Below are 25,662 nucleotides of genomic sequence, written 5' to 3'. Positions count from 1 at the left end.
CGATTTGGCTCAGTGGATAGAGCATCGGCCCATGGACGGAAGAGTCCCAGGTTCGATTCCCGTCAAGAGCACATACCTTGGTTGCAGGCTCAATCACCGGCCCCAGGTTAGGGCACATGTGGGAAGCAACCAATTAATGTGTCTCTCTCACATTGATGTTTCTCTGTGTCTCTCTCCCTTCCACTCTCTCTAAAAATCAATGGAAAAATATTCTCGGGTGAGGATTATCAACAACAACAACAAATTGTAAGCCAGTATTCACAAACATCACATTTTTGTGATAAGGAGGCTTCAAGAAATTGTTTGGCATTTTAGAGTTTGAAGTTCATATGATCCTTGTGAGGCCATGTAAGCTCTCTTACTGGTGGGAATATAAATTAGCAAAACAACTTGGAAAGCAGTTCAGTGTTACCTAATAAAGCCTAGGATTGCATACACACTGGCCTGGCCATGCAACTTCTACACATATTCCCTAGAACTAAGGTTCCCAGGCTTTAGTGTGAAGCAGAATCCCCTGGAGGGCTTGGTAAACACACACTGCTAGGCCCCACCCCCGAATTCCTGACTCAGTAAATCTGGGATGGGACCATACAATTTGCATCTCCAACAAGTTCCTAGGTAATACTGGTGCTCTTGGTCCCAGGACCACATTTTAAGAACCCCTGTCTTAGAGAGATTCTTGTGCATGTACATAAGAAGATATAAACAAAAATTTTCAAAAACATTGTTCCTAATAGTACCAAGTTAGAAACCATTCAAATTTCCATCAACAGTTCAATGAGTAAATGAACTGTGGTATATTCATACAGGAAAACAATGTATAGCCATCAAAATGAGTGAACTCCAGCCACCTGCCTCAACAGGATGAATTTCAGGAAGCGCTGATGAATAAAAAAAATAAGGCAAGAAAGTATAGCTACAGCATGATTCCATCTATGTGAATTCAAAAGCAGGAAAAACAAAACTATACTCTTAATGGTAAAACTGCAAAGAAAAACAGAAAATTGATTACTGCAAAATCTGACCAGTGATGACCTGGGGGGAAGGGGAGGGAGGTATATAGGGGACTTCTTGGTACTAGCGATAGTCTACATCTGAACCTCAACTGTTGGATATGTGGGAGTTGGCCTCCTAATTATTATTTAAATTGTACATTTATATTTATACCCATCTGTATATATGATACATCCCCTAACTAAGCAGAAGTTTTTTAAAAAATCATTTTATCTTCAAAGAAAATGTTGCCTATCCTAAATTTATTCTGGTTCTTTGACAACTTGTTTGAATTGTGGGATCTGCCCAATGGTTATGAAAAATAAATCATATATATATATATATATATATATATATATATATATATATATATATATAATTTAGTTATTCTTCCGGGTTAACTATTAAAATGAAAGAATGATAGTATTTTTTAAGAAATATACTCTTGTTACAGTCAAATACATTTGGTGATATGAACTAGTGATGAACAAAGCATTACAAAGTAGAAGACCTGTCAGTCCTATTTAGAACAGATTAGAATCTTGTACAGTTAGTATGTTTATTGTCTGTATGTATATAATAAATCATGGTGGTCCTATAGTTAGATCATCTTTTAGACCCTGACGATAAGAGCATATACATGATGAAAGAGACTGATGGCTCTTTGCTACAGTTGAACTGATTTTCATAATTTTTCCCCATACCAGTCTCATGAATGCAAGAGTGAAGACTCTTATGAACTATTTCCATTTTATGGAAGGAGAATCATTTTTGAAATATTTGGTTTTGCTTTTTGAAAGGAAGGAGGGATTGAATGTTGATTATATTGTGATATCTTTTGCCTCCAAAAATTCAGAGAGGAGGAGTTGGAAACATCCAAGCCCCGTGAGGATCCTAGGAATGCTCATTGCTGTTTAAGAATGCATAGTTAGTCTTTTCTTGATATCAGAGTCTTACTTTCACATTTTATTGGGCTGAGTCTCTTTCTTTACTACACTTTTTAGTTTATCCCTTCAAAAACACTTCTTAATCCCCCTCTTACACATAAGTTTCCTTGTGGCACGGCCTGTATTTCCCCTATTTGATCACAGTGTGGATTCCCGATTCACATCTCCCACATGTTAAGTTGACAGCTGCATAATCCCCAAACACATTCTTATAATGACTGCCAATATTTTATGATGACATCCCAGGAATTCGATTGCAGCTGCCTACTGATATGAGTGGTATCTTTATTATTTGGTGAGTTAACTAGACATATTAAGTGTATTTGTTGCAAGTACAAGATGCTAAAAGAATGTATGACGTACTTATTATAGTGAAAAATTAGAAACAACCCAAGTGTCCATCAGTGGGGGAGTAGTTAATTAAATCAAGGAAAATACATCTGAATTTAAGTGTCTGGGTCCCTTTTAAGCACTTTATATGCATCGTTTTATTTAATTTTGACAGCAACCCCATGAAATTCCCACTTTATAAATGAGGACACTGAGACTTGTCCAAAGTCATACAGTTAATAAATGGTACAGCAGTAATTAGATCTGCGTGCTATAACCCCCAAATTCATTTCCTTCTCCCGTTACACTCTACTAGCTCATGAATGCCAAAGCCTTATGTACTGTTAACTCTTCTTTCAAGGAGACTTGATTCAAGATGACATTGGTTTGTTTGTGGTGTTTGTATTTGCTTAGTCCCTTCAATTTTTTTACCCAACCCTGTCCCCTCTAACATCTGTCAACCTGTTCTCTCTCTGTCTCTTTCTATTTTGTTTGTTAGCTTATTCTGTTCATTCCATTCCACATATAAGTGGAAATCATATGGTATGTGTCTTTCTATGACTGACTTATTTCACTTAGCAGAATACAACTCATAGACAGAGACAACAGTATGATAATTATCAGAAGGAAATGGGGGTGGGAGGAGGTAGAAGATGGTAAGGGAGGGTAAATGATGACAGGAGACTTGACTTTGCACAATGCAACATACAGATGATTTGTTATAGAATTTTACACCTGAAGCCTATATAATTTTATTAACCAATGTCACCCCCATAAATTCAATAAACATTTTTAAAATATGACATTGGTTCACATAAATATGAAGACTAGGAAGAAACTCATCTAATAGTAAAAACAAACATATCTAACATGTCAAAACTAAATTATTTCTGAAGGAAGTAACTTTCCTGTACTTGCCATTGAAACAAATTTTAAGAGCATACACCAAGATTCTAGTGATGTGTGCAATCCAAGCCAGGGATTTTCTTATATTTTCAGAGCCATTGATCTGTTTAAAATGTCAAATTATGAGTGAAGTGAGTGAGAAGGCATGCTTTTGCTCAGACATGGTTATCAAAATGGATAATGTAAAATATTACTTGCATTCTTATTTTTACAACTTTTTATTCTTTTAATATTTACAGATGGACAAAAGAGGAAGAAATCTTTGAGAAAGAAACTGGATTCACTAGGGAAGGAGAAAAACAAAGACAGAGGTAAGGAACAGAATGAACTATAGTGAATACATCTTCCATGGAGCATAATGGTTGAATTTGGTGGGGTTTTTGAATTGCACAGATTTACGTGGTTCAACTCTATTATGTAAACTGGATTTCTATGATGGAATGTCATTAAGAACTGTTTTGGTCTACTCCTTTGTGTTTGAGTGGCCCTGTACTGAATTGATGAGTTCAGCTGGTTTGAGAAAACTGTGACTTCAGCCAAGTTTATGGTTCTAATTATGATTCTGGCCAATCAGCTATGCATAGAGAGAACCTGGGTTGAGTAGCCATGGATAGCATCTCTAACGTTAACCAGCTGTCTGGCAAATCCAGATATTGAGGCAGGGCTAGTTGAGTGAGAAAGAGTTTGGATTCGCCTACCATGACTACTGGAAAGAAACAGTCTCATCCTCATGGGTTACTGAAGATGAGTCATTCTCAGCATTTTGATGTTAGATCATAGCATGCTTATTCTTTGCCCTATATGTTTTGGGAATTGTTGACTCTCTGCATACTGTTTTGTGTCTACTTAAGGAATTGACACTTTAGCCATTCTTTCAGAGGTATTTGTGGTCATTTCAAACTAATACTAATGGAGCCCACACAGTGGGCACCTGGCCCCTGTTAGCACAGTACAACATTTTGTGGCTTGTTTCTATGAAATGACTGCTGAATGGTGCGGTCATATGAATGTATTTTCATTTCATGTGACATAGTAAGTGAGTGTTGAGTAAGGAGAGCCATGTACCTCACCTGGGAAATCTTTTATATAACCAGTGAATTTCTGCTTGATGGAAGGAAATAAAACTGGAGGTATAAAAAAATAAACACATTGTAATCAGTATTGGACAAGACCTATTCCACATCATCGATCCCAGACTCTGTACCCATATCTCGAACCATGCTAAAGGGTCATGACATTTGGTTCTTTGGAATAAAAGGAGATAAAGAATTCTAGCCCTAGCCAGTTTGGCTCAGTGGATACAGCATTGGCCTGCGGACTGAAGGGTCCCGGGTTCGATTCCAGTCAAGGGCACATGCCCGGGTTGTGGGCTTCATCCCCGGTAGGGGGTATGCAGGAGGCAGCCGATCAATGATTCTCTCTCATCATTGGTGTTTCTCTCTCTCTCTCCCTCTCCCTTCCTCTATGAAATCAATAAAAATATATTTTAAAAAATAATTCTAAAGAATGGAAAACCAACGTTTTACTTCCCATAGAGCATGAGTTCTCAACATCGGACTATTGACATTTGAGGCTGGGTAACTGTTTGTTGTGGCAACTGTCCTGTGCATCATGAGAGATGTTTAGTAGCATCCCTGACCTCTACCCGCTAGATAGATGCCAGTAGCACCTCCCCTAACCAAAAAAATTTCCAGACATTTCAAATTTTTACCTCAAACTGGTGAAAAAGCGATGAAAATGTCTGTGATTCCCTACCCTTGACGGCATAATAGAATAATTTGTGGAACCTTTAATATTTGCAATGACTAATCCCATGCCCCCCAAAAAGGTCTGATTTCATCGGTCTGTAGGGGTATTGGGAAAACGTAATTTTACAAACTACTAATATGCAACTTCTAAGATGAGAACTCTGGTCCGTATTCACCGGTAAACCTACCAGGGCACAGCCTATTGCAGTAGAACCTGCTGCAGGGATAATGAAGGCAAAGGGTGCTGACTCCTGTCCAGCTACCTGATCACTTGTGTTCTATTTCATCGGTTCATATGTTCTTGCCCCGATTTTTTTAATGAATATTCGTAGCCACGGTAGCTTTTGTAAACTACTTTTTACTCATTCTCTTCTTGCCACAGACCTCCTCTACCTCGCTAGATTAGGGTAGTTCTCGGTGTTTATGGAGTACATTAAAGGCATTATTAAGACTGCTATTAGTGATGTGTCATCTTTAAAGCTGATTAATCCTAAGATGGTGATATTGATACTGGGATTTGAATATTCATAATGTAGACTTTAGGTGATTCTTCTGAAGTGCCCATTTGGGCTAGACCGCTGAGCAGAATGAGCATTTCTGTGGGAGATGTTTCCGTTCTCTCAAGAGAGAAAGATGTATGTGTGCTTGCTTATATCACAAAACAGCAGGAAGCAAGAATGGAAGTGAGCAGGAAAGGAAAGGCCAGGGGAAGTAATTGACCAATATGTACTGGGCCATTGGTCATTTTTCAGACCAAGTCATGTTTATGTATCATGTAGGTGCAGTGAAAACTTGGCAGTGTTCTACAAGGCTGCACAGGGAGCTGGCTTGGGGAGAAATAAAGCAGGTCCTGATGCTTCCAAAGGAAAGACACATCACCCATCCAACTAAGGGGAAAAAAATAAGGCTTCATGGGAAAAATGGTGTTTTTTTTTTCTTATTTAAAGTAGCTATGATATTTAAAAAGAAGGTGTCCTAGGCTTAAATGAAGCTTAATTACATGGCATCCTTCCCAAACATAAAGTCCTGGGAACCAGCGTGTGAGGGGGCAGCATGCAGGTCTCGCACAGTTAGTTGGTTCGCATTCTTTTCTTCCATTTGAATATTAGCATTTGAGTTCATAACAGCTGCACATGTGAAAAATGATAATCACTTGAATCCAAGCGTAAAATAAGGAAAACAGGAAACTCTAAATGACCTCTTGGGTTAGATCATCTAAAAATAAATGGGAGCAGCTTATTAGAATCAAATTGCTTTCCCAATAAAGAGTGATTCATTAAATGTTTGGTACGCCGCTAAATTAATTGATTCAATCAAAATGAATCATGTCCTGTATTTTATTTAATTGCTTGACATAATATACAGCAGGTCATGTGACACTCCTGCATCCCTCCTGCCACTTAAGCAGTGCCCATGTGACTTTTGATTTCCATATGAAACTAATTCAACACTGATGCTGGTTCAGAAAACATGTTTTCTTTTTTTTCTGTGTCAAAAGGCTATATAAATATTTTATTTATTCTTGCCCTCGCTAGTTTTATGCATTTATAAAGAAGACACTAGTTTTAGTTTTATGCATTTATAAAGAAGACACTAAAAGTTTAAGTGTATCTATAATCAATAGGCTTTCGGGTGCACCAATAAAGCATTATTTTTTTTAATTTATCTTTATTGTTGAAAGTATTACAGATGCCCCATTTTTTCCTACATTAACCCCACTCCCACTGCCACCCCAGGCCTTCACTGCATCACTTCAAGGAATATATCCTAAGAAGCCTGAAACACCAATCAGAAAGTATATATACACCCCTATGTTCATAGCAGCATTGTTTACAATAGCTACGATCTGGAAACAGAAAACACATTTTCATACAGAATAGTCCCAAGCCCTTAATTTCTCTTAGTTAAATTGCTTGGCAACCAAAAAGTATTTTTACACTTTTAGAACTTTAGAAAATTTCTTGCTTGTATCAAAAAGAAATCACTTTGATGGTAAAGGTTTAAAAATAACTACTTTGTTCCAGTTAACGTGGTCCTAATCAGAGAACCAACGGAATGGGTTTTATTGTAGCATGAGTCTGAGAGAAAGGTTCCCTCTGCACAGGATGTTTTCAGATGGCACCATATATTCATCGACATCAAATCTGGGGATTTTTCAGGTCTGGTACCTTTCCTTGTGCTGAAATCACACACGCCATGTTTCATTGTCCTTGACTCTCTAAGTAGGTTACTATATGTGAGCTGTGAAGTGGCACTGTGTAGGAATAGTTGACATAACTTGATTTTGCATCATATTAAATAGCAGTAGAAAATTTAAGTATCAGTTATCACTATTGTAGGAATTCTAAAAGAAAATGTATTGAATGCTGTCGTTGAATGCTGCTCCTGGAGATGAGAGGACCAGGGTGAGTGTGATTCCGGGGAAGAGTAGGAAGGGGCAGCCACCACAAGACCGCATGGGTGACAACACAGCTTTTGGTCTGCATGCTGAGAGTATTGAGACACCATCAAAGTGTCGTGCAGGGGGTGGCTTACTGGTGTGTTTAAACGGATTGCCACACGGCAGTATAAACATCAACTTGGGCTGGAGGGAGAGAAGACTGGAAGGAAGAAGCCTGATTCCAGAGGTGGAATCACTCCTGCTGAGGACAAAGTCCAGGATGGGATGGAGGAAGTGGATGAAAGAGTGCATGAAAATGTAAGAGGAGAGTAGGTCACGGCGAAGGGATGACAGAAGATCAGATAGGTCATTTAAGTAGATGTCCAAGCCACCCAGGATGACGCTAGATTTTGGAGGATCACGACCATGAGTCGAAGTCATTGACAATAGAAGATACCACTGAGCAGGAGACCAGGGGAACCTTGCAATTGGCCGTTTCTGCCACACAGTGGGAAGGTGATGATCTGGAAATTGCAGTGGGGAGCAAAGAGGATGTCATGCCTGACCCCACAGTTCTTGGGGAGGGATAGTAGACGGTTGCTACTAATAAAAACAGCACGGGAAGCGGTCTCCTTGGTGAACACATTCCATAGATAGGAACATGATACACATTGTTCCTGGCCCCCAAACAGTGAGTCTTGGGTAATGTCCTTATGGTTTGAAAAACCTATTCTCAGTTTCATTAGCCACTATCATCACAGGTTCCTTTTTATCCACTGATGGAAGAGTTTTGGATCCTCAGATAAGCATGGGTGCTCAACTCTTTGTTTACACATAAAGGAATTTGCTCAATATACTTGTGACAAATCCTCAATTTCACAATAGCCATATTTTGAAAAGCAAAAATATTTAAGGAATCCTATTTAGAATTTTACAGAAACTAGGCATGGCAACACAAGTTGAGCAGCGTAGGGAGGTCTCCTTTCTGAAGCTTATAAGGGCCCTCGGAAGAAAGCAATGAGAAACTAAAGAGGCTACATTAGAATGCTATTACTGAAAGAATAAACTCCGCCAGGAAAGAAAGCCCATTAGAAATAAAAATCCGTGATAGGTGGCTACAGCTCTTGATTGGGAAAAAAAAAAAAGAGAGAAATAAAAATTTGGGGAGAATGACTTCACATATTCCATCTGTTTCATTCGTATTCAATTATTCCAATTTACAAGTAGAATGACAGACTCTCAGATATTAAAAGTGACAGATTCCAAAGGAAACCCATTTTTCTTCTGTTTTCCCCCAGGGATATTAGAAATCATTAAATGAGACTGGTTGGTTTTCCTTGTATAGAAAATGTGGCTAGGAGAGAAATCAATAGTCCCCATCTCATATTAAATTCTGCTATGAGCAAGCCTGCATGAGCAGACACATGCCACTTGATATATTCATCAATATCCTTTTTGCTGTTATTATCCCTAACAGTTTTCATATATTGGGTGTAGCTGTCAGCCTGGCCATCCACATGTTTCTAAACTTTCCCCAACCTTTTTGAAGTCAGACTATTTGATTATTCTCGTAGACAAGAGAGTGCTGATTTACATAATAAAACCTGGGGTGCACAGCAGGTGGTCTGCTATGGTCCCATTTGGTTTCTATTTGCTAGTAATGGAAGTGGCCTTTTAAAAACAGTATTGCAGCTTGCTACACTGGCCACATGGATCCCTCAAAACAAATTCCTAAAATATTTTTTGTGTTATTATATGCCACCTAGTTTGTTGATCGAGAATTATAAGCATCTGCAGAAAATCCCCAAATGCTAAGCCAAGGTGCTGAAGGTTTAATTTTTCACTTAAAAACAAATTGCAGGTTTTGATAGAACCGGAGGTGCAGACTTTTCAAGTGCTATTTCTGCTTTCAGTGTAGACGTGGCCATTAGCTCTGTGATGTTAAAAATGTTGCCATTTATCAAAGAAGAAAACCTTTAAAGCCTCTTTCCACCTGATTTAATGTTAGCTTTTTCCTCAAAGAACAAACCATTTTAACACTGTTTTCTCTTGATCACTCTAGTTTTATTCATAGGGGTTATAAAAAGAATAGAGAGGCTAGACTCCAATTTGCTGCTGCTAAGAGACCTAATTTTAAGTCTAAAAGAAATAATTTAATCTAATCATTAATGCTTTTCACCATGAATCTAAAATGTTGCCAATAAAGTGCCTGGCCCTGCCCAGCCGGTGTTGCTCAGTGGTTGAGCATCCACCTATAAACCAAGAGGTCATGGTTTGATTCCCGGTCAGGGCACATGCCCAGGGTGTGAGGTCAATCCCCAGTAGGGGGTGTGCAGGAGGCAGCCGATCAATGATTGTCTCTCATCATTAATGTTTCTCTCTCTCTCTCTCTCCCCGCCCCCTTCCTCTCTGAAATCAATGAAAATATATAAAAAAATAAAATTCCTGGCCCTAAATATTGGTGTGCTTATGATGTATCTGTATACAAATTACTGCGGAGATCCAGAAAGCAACTGGATACCCATCTCCAAATAAAGCCATAGATTTCTGCATTCTGCTCCTTCTCCAAAATTTTCCTCACTAGAGGACTGAACAAATTGTGTCTGGGGCCCTTCACCAGATATTAAATGGTGAGACTCCACTTTCGTATGTGGTCGAAATACTTTACGAGTTGCTTCTCTGCCTCTCAGATTATCATGTCATGTGATAGCTCTTTCAATGGGAACTTCAAAGTATATCTACTTGATTGAATTTGTCTTTGCTTCATGCATTTCTCTGTTCTAGCGCATTGTGGACACTATTGCATTTATTTGCATATCGGACTCTGCACTCTGCCACTCCACTCTCAGAACCTTCCAGGAGCAAGGACCGGACCTACCTTTCATAAGCTTTGTACTCCCCATTGTGTAATTTGACGTGGCACATAATAGGTATTCAATAAGTGCCTGTCAAATGAATGTATCAATGCAGAGTCTTACCATGCCTTGTAAGCTTTAGGGGTTCTTGAGACATAAATTGAGGACTAACTCTTCGTAAAACTGTGTACTCATGAGGATAAACTATTCAGGTACATTTTATCAAAAATATCACATTTCTCTATAAAGTCATTTCCCTTCAAACATACTTGAGATATGTGGAGAAAAAACAGAGGCTGAGAATTCTAAAGCCTATGATAGTTACACACACTAGCTTTCTTTATTGAAATAGAAACTTTGGCCACTCTGATAAACACAAAAGTCATCTTCTTATCTGGATTGAGCCATCAGTTCTTCTGAAAACAGCCATTTCAATATGTCTGCCCTGAGGTCTAACGCATCAGTGAGTCTCCACTTGTCCAGTCTTTCTCTGAAAATGAGTGTTTGTGTTTTGATTCCAGAATTCATCCCACAGGCGTTTGGAATGCCCTTATCCCAAGTCATTGCAAATGACCGGGCCTATAAACTCAAGCAGGACTTACAGAGGGACGAGCAAAAGGATGCATCTGATTTTGTTGCCTCCCTCCTCCCATTTGGAAGTAAAAGACAAAACAAAGAACTGTCAAGCAGTAACTCATCTCTCAGCTCCACCTCGGAAACACCAAATGAGTCCACGTCGCCAAACACCCCGGAACCAGCTCCTCGGGCCAGGAGGAGGGTGAGTTGTTCAGTATTTTCTCCAAAGCTAGGACAACCAAAGGTGTTTAAGGTTCTTTTTCGAGCCTTTGCTCATGTGAAAACTGGAAATGTTATTCGTGTCCAGGTATGTCAACAACTCCATTTAGGAAGAATTTACACCGGCTCCATGGCACCTGGCATCCCCTCAAAGCCTTTCCCTCATCCCTCTCAAAGCCCTTGGGTACCCCTCCTTGTTTACACATATGTCCTGTGATATCCTGAACATTCTACATCACCATGGATCCTGGTCTATTGCAATCTTCTGTTGTGTCAGGAGACTCTCCCATGAGACCATGAGGCTGGAAGGCAGGGCTAGATGTTTTTGTTAATCTCTTCATCTTCAACTGAGAACCGTGCCTGGCCCAGTCAATTGCTGCTGGTATTCATAAACAATGTTTTTCCTGGAATTTTCTTTTTCTCAGACATAACCAAATATATATATATATATACACATATATATACATATATATATATATATATATATATATATATATATATATATATATACATACATATATATAAGCAATACTGCTATGTTACCATTTATTTAGTGAGCGCTATGTCTAGGCACTGTACTATTATTTGGCATTTCAAATTTCACATTTCAAGTGAAGAAAGCTGAGTTTTCAGGAAAGCTGGTTGGTGACTGGCTGAGTCAGTTGATAAACATTTCTGAAACTTCTAGGTCACTGGGAAAACTTCTCTCCCTTTTCTCTCGCCTGGAGGCTCCCGATTTTTGTTACCTCTAGCCTTTGACTAATGCCCTAGTTAAAACTCAGATACTTCTCACTTGAAATCCTTATTTCTCCATCAGCCCCCAACATTCAGGACCTCTCCGAGATAGAGGCACACTCAAGCCACTGCTATTTTTCAAAGCTTTGGCTATGTGTAAAAAGGAAGAAGTGACAACCTTGGAATTTGCATGATGGAATTGTTCTTCCAATCTGTCATTGTCCCTCAGCCTATCTGTCCAAACCCATATATGGCAATCACAACAAGACTCTACATTGGAGTTTTCTGGGAACCTGGGCCCATGCAATTGGCCTCCCAAATGCTCTCTCCTCTGTCCACGCCTTCCCAGGACACCAGCAGCCAACTTCTTCCTCTACACTTCATCAAAGGATGGATGACTACACAGACATGGCTGGTGCCCTGTCCCCTTCCCCTTGGCCTTCACTATTCCCAGCAAGCTGGCCTTCTTACCTGCCAGCACCTCATCTCTTTGCTGAGGGCTTTCTCTGATGGCCAGAGGCGCCCACCCACACAGATGACAAGCTGCAAGGACTGAGTGAGGCATTAACATCATCTCCCTGCCCCTACCAGAAGCTACTCTTTTTTAAAAAAAATATATTTTTATTGATTTCAGAGAGAAGGGGAGAGAGAGAGAGAGAAGCATCAATGATGAGAATGATTGATTGGCTGCCTCCGGCACACCCCCCACTGGGGATTGAGCCTGCAACCTGGGCATGTGCCCTTGACTGGAATCGAACCCAGTACCCTTCAATCCACAGGCCAACGCTCTATCCACTGAGCCAAACCAGCTAAGGCCAGAAGCTACTCTTAATGGATGACTCTTGAGACTTAGAGTATAAACACCTCAGCTCCGTCACTCCTTAGCAGGGCTAGCTCAGAGGTATTTGATCCACACTATCTCCCAGAGGCCCCCATGCAACTGGACTCCAGCTGCCCATGGTGGTCATAGGCTGGGTGAGGCTCCCTCCAGTGGCTGCTTTCCCTTCCATGTCTCATTCCCCCACTCGCCTGCAGGTGTCTGCTGGGACCATTTCCCTGAGAAAGTGCTTTGTGCTGCTTCTGGGGGAAAACAAACTAAGACTGTTTTGTTTGTTTATTCACAAGATTTCTCTAACTACCTCATTCATTGAGTATGCGATGTTTTCTTGTTTTAAGGAACAAAGTGGTTGCGTTAAAACATTTTAATTATATGTTTACCCTCTTGTCTTTCATTTGGAAAATGTTGTCTATTGTTGAAATTGTCACTGCCAGTACCTTACCCCATGTATGAACGTCTTCTAACTTTTTCAAAAGATGTTTGTTTTTTCCCTCTCAATATACAAACAGCACAATTAAATCAAGCAGTATTATTTCAAGTATGATAAATAATTGTAGGCAAAAGTATTCCTGGATGGCATCTGGGGGAAGCTGTTTTTATCTTCTCTGTCTGCACTCTTTGCTCATGTCTACGTGTGATTTGCAGGGTGCAATGTCAGTGGACTCCATCACAGATCTTGATGACAATCAGTCTCGACTTCTAGAAGCTTTACAACTCTCCTTGCCTGCAGAAGCTCAAAGTAAAAAAGAAAAAGCAAGAGATAAGAAACTCAGTCTGAATCCTATTTACAGACAGGTTCCCAGGCTGGTGGACAGCTGCTGTCAACATCTAGAAAAACATGGTGAGCAGACTTGTCTGTCAGTACTGAAGACTTTCATTCATTCAAGCATCATTTACTTAAGCAACCAGTTTAATTCTGTGTTCATTTGATCAAACTCTGGGCCAAAGTTTCCTTTGTGAAGATAGTTTATGGCCCTAGCCGGTTTGGCTCAGTGGATAGAGCGTTGGCCTGTGGACCGAAGGATCCTGGGTTCGATTCCGGTCAAGGGCACATACCTCTGTTGCAGGTTCCTCCCCGACCCAGGATCTGGTCGGGGTATGTGCAGGAGGCAACCAATCAATGTGTTTCTCTTACATCAATATTCTTATCTGTCTTTCCCTCTCTCTTCCACTCTCTAAAAAATCAGTGGAAAAATATCCTCGGATGAGGTTTAAAAAAAAGCTAGCTTATGGATATGTTTGCTTAAGAGATTCCTGAGCTAACCAAGATTTTGGGGGGAACATCTACTTGATGGCATTCGGACTGCCTAGACCCCAAGAGTCTTCAGAAGTAACCCTCGAGGCCAAGCAATTTAGTGGAGGGCAAGATAGGTTGGACTAGGTCTGTCCCCAGGGCCGCTTCAAACAGAGAAGACCCACTTTCATCTTTTGTTACACATTGAAGTCACTCATAAGGCTTCCTTTAAAAAAGAAGAGTCCAGCTTCTTTAAAAAAAAGATTTGAAAACCATTTCTTGCAAGAATAGAAAATACATGATTTTTGACAACAGGTTCCTATATTGCTATTTGCATTTTTGTGGGAAGGGTGTCCACTTAAAATTTCTTCACAATGACCCCTTTGGCAACTCAGTTCCAGATAGTATATTGACTTAAAAATACTGAAATTTAGACTTGGCTCATTAAACGGCCGTTTTTTCATAATCTAAATTGGTTGGCTATATAGTGTTAGAATGCATTTTATGGACAGAAGTAAAGTTTTTAACTTCTTCTTTACTATAAAACAATGCTTATTGTAATAAAGGAAAAAAGAAAGGAAAGCAAAGAAAATTCTGAGGCTATTATGTAGATGTCACTACTGTTAACACGCTCATTTCTTTCTAATAAAACTGGGACTTCATTAAAATTATTAAGGACATAGCTAAATCTCTTCAAATCATTATATATGAAAATCACTTGATAACATATGAGTGACTTAATCATTTAATTAATTATATTGAAATTATATTTGTTTATACAAAATATTAATATATGTGTCAGTGTACATGTGTGTGTATGTGTGTTTATCTGTCTCTTCTCCTTGGCAGATAAACTGGAGTTCAAGAGAAAGGTCTTAGTCATTTTGAATGCTCAACACTTAGTATCATGATGAACACAACGTAGATGTTCAATGAATATTCTTTGAACAGAATTGTTTTTAAAAATAGCTTAACAACTAAAGAGTAAAATACCATGAATATGTAAACTCAGCCCCAATGTCACTGTGAGATAGAAAAAGAGACACTTACTCTTATAACTAGAATTTTCCTTATAAAGTATATAGAGAGTGAGCTGTAAATATTTTTAAAAATTCTAAACAAGAAAATGCCACTCCAAGCCTGCAAGATTCCAGAGCCAGGTTGAGTAACTGCTTTTGTGAAAGAAAACTTGGTGTATCTTATTTTCTTTTTGAAAATCAATTATAGTATGTAAGCTAGCATTTCCTTTAAGCTTATTTAAAAACAGGGCAATTCACTTTCCTTTTGAGAATAATTAAAATGCAGCTTAAGGCCTAAAGGAAAGAAGATAAGCTGGGTGATCTTTCAAGGCCCCGGTTCTGTTCTGGGTTTCCATGGTGTTTGGACCAAATAGCTCCTGGACAATAAGAGTCACGTTCAAAATCAACCAGATATTAATCTTGTTCACTTTAAACCAATGAATAAAAAGCAAACTTCAAAAAACAATTCTTTCATAAGGCTTTGTTTGCCAGTTTTTGAAATGGGTAGCAAGAGTTTGATTCACTTTAGCCTTATAAACATTTATCAACGATCTTTTTATTCTCTCCCAAATTGGTCTAGACAATCAGCTAGACTCCATCTATATTTGTGTGCATCACCCTTCCCCACTTATATTTCATCCCAATGCTTTCTGTACCATCGGGTCAGATTTCCTTCAGCATCCCCAGTTCCCCAGAAGCACACATGAAAAAAAGAGACACTATCGTGGAGAGTCACACCCGGTGATATTTCTGGGGTTTAGGCCGGTTTTAGGGTGGGGCCTCCTGCTTATTATGCCTGCCCTGGTTACTCAAATTCCCCAAGCCTGCCATTCAGGTGCTCTGGGTCTAGTTTTCATTTCAGTTTTGGATGAAAAGGAGAGAAAGGTGATCACGTCCGTTTCTGGGGCAGGGCACAGTGAAGTCACGTTTCTTTGCCAGATCCATGCCTTTTTCTACGTGCACCTGTTTTTACCAGTGACTGTCTTAGTCAAGGTTACTGAACGCCTAGCCCGAGACTGTACCTTCTTTTTGAGGAAAATCACTGTAAGGCTTATTCAGCGTTGGCTGGCTGAATGCTGTTATTTGCTATCCCTAAAAAAGTAAATAAATAAATACTTTTTAAACTTAAAATAGATAACAATCAATTGAGATATATAGTAATTATAATAATTGATCACTAAGTAGCGATTTTCTAAATCATAGTCATTTTTACCGAGTGGGAAAGTACTATAATTGAGAAAATCATGTCATAGTAATGGACATTTCTGAACAGCCTGGAGGAATTCAGCCAAATGAAGAATCTTATCTGGGTAGAAAATGCCCGTATGTGATATCTCACCTAGGTAGAAATTTCAACTATCTGAAAACCATCAGAAAATAAGAAAATAAATGTGGCCAAACCAACTGTTATATTAACATTTTCCATTTTGCACAAGAAGGCTCACTCAGTTCAGTGAGGGCATATTTCCTTTTACATACTAGTCGATGACAGATGTATTCTAAGTCAGCGGTCACCAACCGATGGTCCCCGGAGCACTGGTGGTCCGTGTGGTCTGAAAGGTTGGCAACCACTGTTCTAAGTAGTTTCTATGCATTAGCTAATCTTGAATCACTGTTTCACTTTTGAGGCAGATACTTATGCTCATTTTTCAGATGAAAACATGTAATTCTGTCCCTGACCAGTGTGTCTCAGTTGGTGGGGTGTCATCTCATGCACCAAAAGGTCACTGGTTCGATTCCTGGTCAGGGCACATGCCCGGGTTTCCAACTTGATCCCCGGTAGAGGGGTCGTGCAGGAGGCAGCAAATGGATGTTTAGCTTTCACATCAATGTTTTTCTGTCTCCCTCTCCCTTCCTCTGTTTCTAAAACTCAATTAAAAATCTTTTTAAAAAGAAATATAATTCTGGCCCGGCTGGCATGGCTCAGTAGTTGAGCGTCGACCTATGAACCAGGAGGTCAGGGTTCGATTCCCGGTCAGGGTACATGCCCAGGTTGTGGGCTCGATCCCCAGTGAGGGGCGTGCAGGAGACAGCCGATCCATGATTCTCTCATCATTGATGTTTCTCTCTCTCCCGCTCCCTTCCTCTCCGAAATCAATAAAAGTATATTTTAAAAAAGAAATATAACTCTGAATTTGATTTTAATAGCCTGATTGTCCTGTTTTCAAGCTCCCAGAGAGGTAGAAGCAGTGAATTAGGCGGGGGCTGGACTCAGTTCTGAGGCAGACACATTGATGACAGAAACAAGAGGGCATGAAAGTCTTTTGAAAATAGATGCAAAGCAAAATCCCACCCAAGAGCAAAATGGCAAGATAATGAGCCCCTCTCTCTCCACGATCTGCTCAAGTTAGCCTGGATACCACTTATAAGGCATAGAAGTGATAGGTGGGTACTTATGGATGTCATCATTTCTAACTAAAGATCCTTGGAAAACCAAATAAAAAGCCTTGTACTTAATATATAATGTGGCAAGACCATAAAAGAAATATACGGAAAGATTGTACTAGTCAGAACTGTTTCAGTGGCAAGAGAGAGGAACCTCAATAAAACTAGATTAAGCAAAGCACCCCCCCCCCCCCCGCCAAAGAAAATCCTATTACTTACTGAAGTCTGAGTATTATATACAGGTTCAGGCCCAGCTGTGACTGTAATTTTAAAATTTAGGTTAAATGTTATATTTTATTTCTTTAAAATATATTTTTATTGGTTTCAGAGAGGAAGGGAGAGGGACTGAGAGATAGAAACATCAATGATGGCCCTAGCTGGTTTGGCTCAGTGGATAGAGCGTCGGCCTGCGGACTAAAGGGTCCCAGGTTCGATTCCGGCCAGGGGCACATAACCAGGTTGTGGGCTCGATCCCCAATAGGGGGCATGCAGGAGGCAGCTGACCAATGATTCTCTCTCATCATTGATGTTTCTATCTCTCTATCCCTCTCCCTTCCTCTCTGAAATCAATAAAGAAATATATTTTTTTTTAAAAAAGAAAGAAACATCAATGATGAGAATCATTGATCAGCTGCCTCTTGCACGCCCCCTACTGCGGATTGAGCCTGCAACCCAGGCATGTGCCCTTGACTGGAATCAAACTGGGGACCCTTCAGTTCACGAGCCGACGTTCTATCCACTGAGCCAAACCTGCTAGGGCCATAATACCTCTTGTGAAGTATTTTTGCCCCCCAAATCAAACCAGAATCAGAGGAAACGCTGGCTCTAAATATGTCTTCAGAGGAAATAAAGGGGAGAGAGGAACATACAGATGACACTACGAGTGTCCAAGTCCAGATGATGGGGAAGTCTACAGAGGGAAAGCAATGCTGTTTCTTCATGAAACCAATTATGAGGAAAAAACACAGGCAGAGAGGGGAACACATACATTAAGAGACTAAAAGGCATATCGATCTATCACAGTTTGTGAACCTTATGTGAATGTTGATTGGAAATGTAATGATATTAAGGAACTATTGTTGAAATGTCTAATGTGTGATAGTGATAACACTTGTTTGTTTTAGTGATAACACTTGTTTGTTTTAAGAGCCGTCTCTCAACCTCCACTATAACCCCACTTCTAGGACATGATCCTAAGAAAATTAGAAATGTGAACCGAGATCTATGTACGGTTGTTCATAATAGGGCCATTTATAATGCAAAACAAGTGCATATGTGTTGGGGGACCTTAATGCCAATCAGAGGGGAATATGAAGAGAATTGTGGCGTGTTCATACTATAAAGTATTTGCATGCATTTTAAATGACATTTACAAGGAATTTTTACTGGCATAAAAAATCTTATAGCATAATATGGAGTGAAAACAGTTGTATTCTCTCTCTCTTTCTCTCTCTCTCTCTCTCTCTCTCTCTCTCTCTCTCTCTCTCTCTCTCTCTCTCTCTCTCCCTCTCCCTCCCTCCCTCCATATATACAGGGTTGGGCAAAAGTAGATTTGTGTGTATGTGAAAGTTTATTCTTGCATTATTATTTATTAATTATTATTTATTTGCATTACAACTGTAAACCTACGTTTGCCCACCCTGTATATATGGAGAAATGGCTGGATAAAAAGAAACCAAAATATTAAGAGTGATTTTTTCTATATCAGGTATTTTTTGAAGTATATTATTTTTTACATTTTTCTGCCTTTTATAAATTTTCTTTAATAAGTACATGTTTTATTTATGATCAGTAAAACAAGACTATTTTAAATATTGAAAAAGAGCTAAAAATTCATATAAAATTCATGGTTAAGTAATTATTCTGAATAATAAGAGAAATTGTTACATAACTTTTCTCATATGGAGGTATGGAAGTACATAATATCACATAAAAATTGTTTTAGCAGAAATGTTTAACATCAAATTATCCCGTTGCTTGTAGTGCTAACCTGTAGGTACTGAGAATGACAGTGGGCATATCAAGTGATTATTCATTTGCGTGCTGCAGCCCAGTGCTGACCTTCTGTTCTGTTTCTATTTTGACTTCCTCCAGAGTTTCACACCATAAAACAGGTCTGTTGATTTTGTTTGCTTATTTGCAGGCCTCCAGACAGTGGGGATCTTTCGAGTCGGAAGCTCAAAAAAGAGAGTGAGACAAGTAAGTGAGAAGTAAAGATTATATTGTACATTTCACTTGACTTTCAATTGAATTACCTCGTGTCAAGTTCAAGCTTTTGCAAATTCACTTCTGAATATCTTTTCTGCACCTTCCTGCCAATTATAATATAATTGAGTCCCGAGAGGTAGAAGGCAACAGCTCAGAAGCTCAGAAAGGTTGCGATTGAGTTAGGATCAAACACTTGAAAGCAAAACGTACAGATGTGTGCCTGGCGTGTACAGCGAAGAAAAACTGATTTAGAAATACCTTATTGAAACTGTAAAAGCAGGAGACTCAGAGAGTACCTAATCAGTAAGCGATGAGAAATAGCAAATAATTAGACTGCACCAATTTTCTACTAAAATGCAATATGAATAATGCCATTAACATTCATATAATGGGATGCTTTCAGATGACCCTAGGACCCTAATAAATAATTCTCAGGAAAAAAAATAATTCTTATGAAGTTTCCACGGAACCAGTGATTCCCAATTCATTTTTCATGTGGGGACTGTACCCTTGATTTCCTCCAGCACTGTGCAACATTCTTGCAACAGAGGCTTGCTATTGGAGCTTCAGGACAGGTTCCTCTGATCAGGCAGGTCTCTGTGTTCATGATGGCTTCATAAAAGGCAAACCATCCTTTGAGAAAAGAATTCATCTGTCGGCTAAAAAAAATTAGAATGATATTTTCTCTGTGTTGGTTTTAGCAGAAAGGAATAAGAAACTCAACAACTTAAAAATGAAGCCAAATCAAAATTATTTTCAGTTGGATGAAGCTGAAGGGCTATTTGTTTAGATTATTGAAACTAACTGAACTTAAATACCTCTTCACCTTGTCTTTTTTTTTTTTTCAAGATAAGAGGTCTTTCAAAAGAAGTGTGTTTTCTGTTTGGTTTGTTGGTTATTTTTTATTTTTCATAGTCACACAAGAGACTGTTGAATTCTATGTCACAACAGGACTTGCAGGAGGGAAGATAGCATCGTAATATTTCTTAGGCCTATGCAGAATTGCAGGATGTTTCCACAAACATTATCTCATTCAATCTGCCCACCAGCTCTGAGTAGCCCCTTTCAACCACTTCTTTTGAGGATTCAAGAGATTAAGAAACTTAAGTCAATATCACACAATGTTAAATTCAAGATCATACAATTTAGACCAAGCTCTTTCCATGGTCCATTCTTTCTGCATGTGTGTGTGCTCAGAAAAGAAATAGGGTGTGTTCGAGCCCTGGCTGGTTTGGCTTACTGGTTAGAACATCTCCCTGTGGACTGAAGGATTGTAGGTTCGATTCCAGTCAAGAGCAGATACCTCGGTTGCAAGCTCGATCCCTGGCCCTGGTCTGGGTGCCTACGGGAGGCAACCAATCGATGTGTCCTCTCACATCGATGTTTCTCTCTCTCTGTCTCTCCCCACCCCTTCTACTCTCTCTCAAAAAATCAATGGAAAACATCCGTGGCTGAGGATTAACCAAGAATAAATTAATTAAAGAAAGAAATATGATGTATTCCAATGATCACAAGTGGGAATGGCACTAATAGAAGCCTTCTTTCTAGCTGCCTCATGCACACTAATGAAAAGTTGCCTGGACAGTGGTTCAAGACAGTAATGGGCATTTTCTTCAGGTGGAGAGGTGGTGTCAGGAATTACTCCTCAGTTATATCTGGATCCAACAAAAGAAAAACTGCATGGAGATTATCTAATAAAAATAGAATTCGTGGTCATTTAGATGTAGATTTCAAGAATGAAATCATTTCATCTTGTTATATTCCTTCTTAGCACCCTACACTTTTTCTTCAGAACAATTGTCACAATATTAACAGTTAGTTAATCATTTGTATGATTACCAGGTTATTACCTGTTTCTCTATCAGTCTGAGAGCTGGGGAAGGGTAAGGAGTGTGTCTCTTCATTCACCACCATACTTTGAGGGCCTGCTATATAGGAAGCGTGCGTTGAATGGATGGGTGAATGGATGCTTCAACACATGAACTCTTACAGAAGCTCATTGCATTGAATAGATTCATAAACTCACAATTATTTGTACAGCAGAGAACAATACATAAGAGAAGTTGAGCTGTCAGTGATGAAAGTAGGGGGCAGATATATGACTCCCTTCTTGCTATTGTGTCTTCCTGCTGCTGCTGTGAATGCTAATAAACCTAGTATAATGATTTAAGGCATGGAAACCTTCTGGGAACTGTTACTAAGCTACTTTGACAAATATAAGGCAGCTTTTATTTAGTTATTGTCACCTTTCAAGACTTAGTCATGCATGGCTCATCGGGTTTTAATTTTCATTGTTTGCAGAAAAACTTTGCTTTCTTGTCAAGTATTTCCATAAAATGTCAAAATTCCAACATGGTAGGAATGCTGATATGCAAAACTGCTGTATAATGCATTCATTCCTCCCTCCCACAATTATAGTTGACCTAACCCCTTAGCTCTTCCTCCCAACTTCTGGATATCATTATCAAACCCTTCTGCTTGTATCACTAACAGTAAACCCACAGATACTTCTATTTAATAATGCACTTACATGTATGTTCATGGCTGGGTTGCATAGACTCTGTAGATCAAGGCAACATGTTGTTTACATCTCCTCCTTGGGTATTAAGTTTATGCAGATCTTTTCATATATATATATATTGATTGATTGATTGATTTCCGAGAGGAAGAGGGAGAGAGAGAGATAGAAACATCAGTGATGCGAATCATTGATCAGCTGCCTCCTGCACACCCCTCCTGGGGGTCAATCCCACAAGCTAGGCATGTGCCCTTGACCAGAGTTGAACCTTCAGTCCACAGGCCAACACTCTATCCACTGAGCCAAACCAGCTAGGGTTATGCAGATTATTAAAACTAACTGAAATAAAGATCTCCTCACCTACGTAAACTTAATACCAGATGCTAAAATCACAGTGCTTCTTTTGCTGGGCACTGAACGTAGAGATAGGGTGTTACGAGACTGCCACTTGAACTGTTGTCTTTCCAGTTACGTGAGGAATTTGACCGTGGGGTTGACGTCTCTCTGGAAGAAGAGCACAGTGTTCATGATGTGGCTGCCTTATTGAAGGAGTTCCTGAGGGACATGCCAGACCCCCTTCTCACCAGGGAGCTGTACACCGCTTTCATCAATACTCTCCGTGCGTAATACAGCCATCAGTAGGAATGTGTTCCTGGATTACCCGGATGTCCAACTCACTCATCCAAGCCTTGTGCATGTGTTTCACAATAACTTTTGGTCCTTATTTATTGGCCTCTAATGAGTGGGTTATTTGGGGGATTTTCTGGGATTCACCCTGGAGAGAATTAGCAAGAAGCAAGTTGCAATAGAACAAATGGATGCAGCCAAGAATTTGGGATGCTTTCAGATGACCTTAGGACAGTAGAAAGTGCTGTGTATTGATGCTTTGAAGTAATAGCAAGAGTTCACTTTGAGTCTGTAAAAATGAGATTGCATTTCTTGCACAAAGAAGGAGTGAGAAAGGGTCTCAGATTGAGAAATGGGGACAGGCAATATTCCAGGGAAGCAAGATGGTATAGCTCTGTGCCAGGACTTTCCCTATGGCCACTTGCAGGCTATTGAGACAGATCCCATGGAGGAGAAAAGGAAGGTGAGGGTAGGGTAAGAATAGGTTAGAGCTAAGTCAGCCTCCATACCTTTCTTCCTCCAATGCTGTAATTCAAATAGGATCACAAAAGAGAAAGAAGACACAGTCGCTGTGCTGTGTCTTAGTTATTGCAAAAAAAAAATAAAATAAAATAAGTCTATCTCTTCTGTATTGCTCACCAGAAAAGAGTTTCAACTATGTTATAAACTCAAATTTAAAAATGTTTGCCAATTCTCAGTTATTGTTAGTAAATATTAACCAAAAATGAAAGACAATAATACATGAAGTAAATGATTAGTAATGCCAGGAAAAGGAGGGAGAAGAAAGTAAGGGAAATTAAGGTACCTTCCTAGCCTGGATTATAATGCTTGCTCTAGATCAGGGGTCCTCAAACTACGGCCCACGGGCCACATGCGGCCCGCCAAGGACATTTATCTGGCCCGCCGGGTGCCGCTGCCTGTCCTGCTTAGCAGCCGACTCGTCCTGGGCCCGCAGTGCACATAGGAATTTGTTCATAGTTTTTTTTTTTTTAAACTATAGTCCGGCCCTCCAACGGTCTGAGGGACAGTGAACTGGCCCCCTGTTTAAAAAGTTTGAGGATCCCTGCTCTAGATGTTACATTTCCCCAGGTCTAATGAGTCTTTATATCCTTCATAGAACCTTGCTGCTAAATTGCTAAATCAGTGGGAGAGTGAGTGAAGGAAATAAATGTGACCTGATAATCTCTTTCTGAAGCAAGTTGAGAGGAGGGCCACTCCTCTGAGCCTAAATAGTGTGCACTCCCCCATTTTACTGACTTAGAGCACCTCTTTTTGCCTTGCTTAGTGTTGGAGCCAGAGGAACAACTGGGCACCTTGCAACTCCTCATCTACCTTTTACCTCCCTGCAACTGCGACACCCTCCACCGCCTCCTACAGTTCCTCTCCATTGTGGCCAGGCACGCCAATGACAACATCAGCAAAGATGGGCAAGAGGTATGCACCCTTCTTCTGCTATAGATACTGTGATTGTTCCCTGTGCTTGTTTTAAAAAGGCAAGCCATCACCCTGCTGGCATGGCTCAGTGCTTGAGTGTCGACCTATGAACCAGGAGGTCACAGTTAGATTCCCAGTCAGGGCATATGCCCGGGTTGTGGGCTCGATCCCCAGTGTGGGATGTGCAGGAGGCAGCCGATCAATGATTCTCGCTCATCATTGATGTTTCTAGCTCTCTCTCCCTCTCCCTTCATCTTTGAAATCAATAATAAAAATATTAAAAATAAAATAAAATAAAAAGACAACCCATCAATTTGGTTAAACATTTCACCTGGAGGAAATGACTCCTCCCCTTTCCCAACCCATCTATGTAGGAAGAACTAATGCAGGGTTTTGTCTGGAGGGACAGTTCCTAAGTGCATTAACCTCCTATGTTTCAAGGATGCTTCTCAATGAGGCAGTCATTTTTCATGATGATGCCTTACCTCAAGACCTCAAATTTCCATTTGTGTGAAGCAGACAAACAAGGAGCTACAGAGGTGCTTACAATCATGAAAACATGGAGTAATGGAGATGAGGGGCGATTGCTGTCCTTGTAGTTAATTTGATTTGCTTCTTTAACTTAGAGCTGGAATATGATGTCACCTCTCTATCCTGTTTGTTCCGGGAGCTCCCTTCTGCCCTATAGCTAGAAGTCTACTACCTTCCTTTTGAGAGGTCCTTTCTCTCCTTAAACCCTTCCCCCAAAATAGGGACTGGCTCAATGCAATGGAAGGGCACCCTGCTTCCAAACCACATGTAGGAGGAACCTGAAGGCCTCCCCGATCTGAGCTTTTGGGCTCTGGTTCCCTTTGGTCATACTCATATGCTTCAAGGTGTTTTCAGGTTTGTGCCTTGGACAAGAGAGATGCTTGCTTCAATTTTAAGTGACCTTTTAGCAAGCGACCTATCTAATCTTCACCTTAACAAGAGACCTATTTCCCTTCTTGATACCATGCAGTCATACTTCTCCTTTGCCTTGGATCCCCAGGAGATCTCAGACCCTTCAATATGCTAACACCCATTATAAATCAACAAGAAGGGGCCAGAGGCATTCCATACTTCACCACAGAACTCAGCTGTGCTGTAGATTCAATTCTGTGTTTGCCAAATTTCTTTCCCCAAAGCCATGATCATATATAATTTTTTCACTTTAATTCAAAAAGGCAACTCTGCATGTCTTATCCTCATCCTTCCTTTAGGTATAAGAATGGAGCTTTCCTGAGTTAGTCATTTATCTGTATAGAAGTTATAATTAGTGAAACTTCTGCTGGCTTCAGATTTCATAATATGGTACTGACACCTTGTTTGAGCAGACACAGCTCTTTGATGGATACACTGTAATTCCCATAATTGTTAAGTAGTCATATTACCCCTCTGGGTGTCATCCTTTATCGACTATAGATATAGCAGAAGCTGTAGAATCATCTGCCTAATCATTGGGTAAAGACAGAGCTCTTTCTATGTTCCTAGGTGTATCAGGGCTTCTGTGATGTTTCTTAAGTACTGTGTGAGAAGGAGAAAGTTGGGTCTCTGCTGATTAAGGAGGAGTTGAGGAGAGCAAAACGTCCAATTGAATTCACTCTTGCTTTTTTAGAATCATTTCAGTCTTTTAGTCCAAATGCTGAACAAGACTCCATTGCCTATGCCAAAGAGAAGGAAATATTCTTG

The 25,662-nt window shown here is 39.8% G+C and overlaps 1 protein-coding gene across 2 annotated transcripts in view; it reads left to right on the top strand.

Moving 5' to 3' along the window:
- Nucleotides 1-25,662, top strand: part of ARHGAP6 (Rho GTPase activating protein 6) — a 544,919-nt gene that overhangs the window by 427,419 nt on the left and 91,838 nt on the right. For both annotated transcript variants that reach the window (XM_080652454.1, XM_080652455.1), the window contains exons 3-8: nucleotides 3,416-3,487; nucleotides 10,681-10,937; nucleotides 13,173-13,368; nucleotides 19,309-19,364; nucleotides 22,360-22,510; nucleotides 23,804-23,952. In XM_080652454.1, the coding sequence (XP_080508580.1) occupies nucleotides 3,416-3,487; nucleotides 10,681-10,937; nucleotides 13,173-13,368; nucleotides 19,309-19,364; nucleotides 22,360-22,510; nucleotides 23,804-23,952 (881 nt within the window). The remainder of the gene's footprint in view (nucleotides 1-3,415; nucleotides 3,488-10,680; nucleotides 10,938-13,172; nucleotides 13,369-19,308; nucleotides 19,365-22,359; nucleotides 22,511-23,803; nucleotides 23,953-25,662) is intronic.

This window comes from Plecotus auritus, assembly GCF_963455305.1.
Source record: "Plecotus auritus genome assembly, chromosome: X".
Classification (NCBI taxonomy): domain Eukaryota; kingdom Metazoa; phylum Chordata; class Mammalia; order Chiroptera; family Vespertilionidae; genus Plecotus; species Plecotus auritus.
Note: the sequence above shows the minus strand (reverse complement) of the source record. Positions and strands in the feature narration are given on the sequence as shown.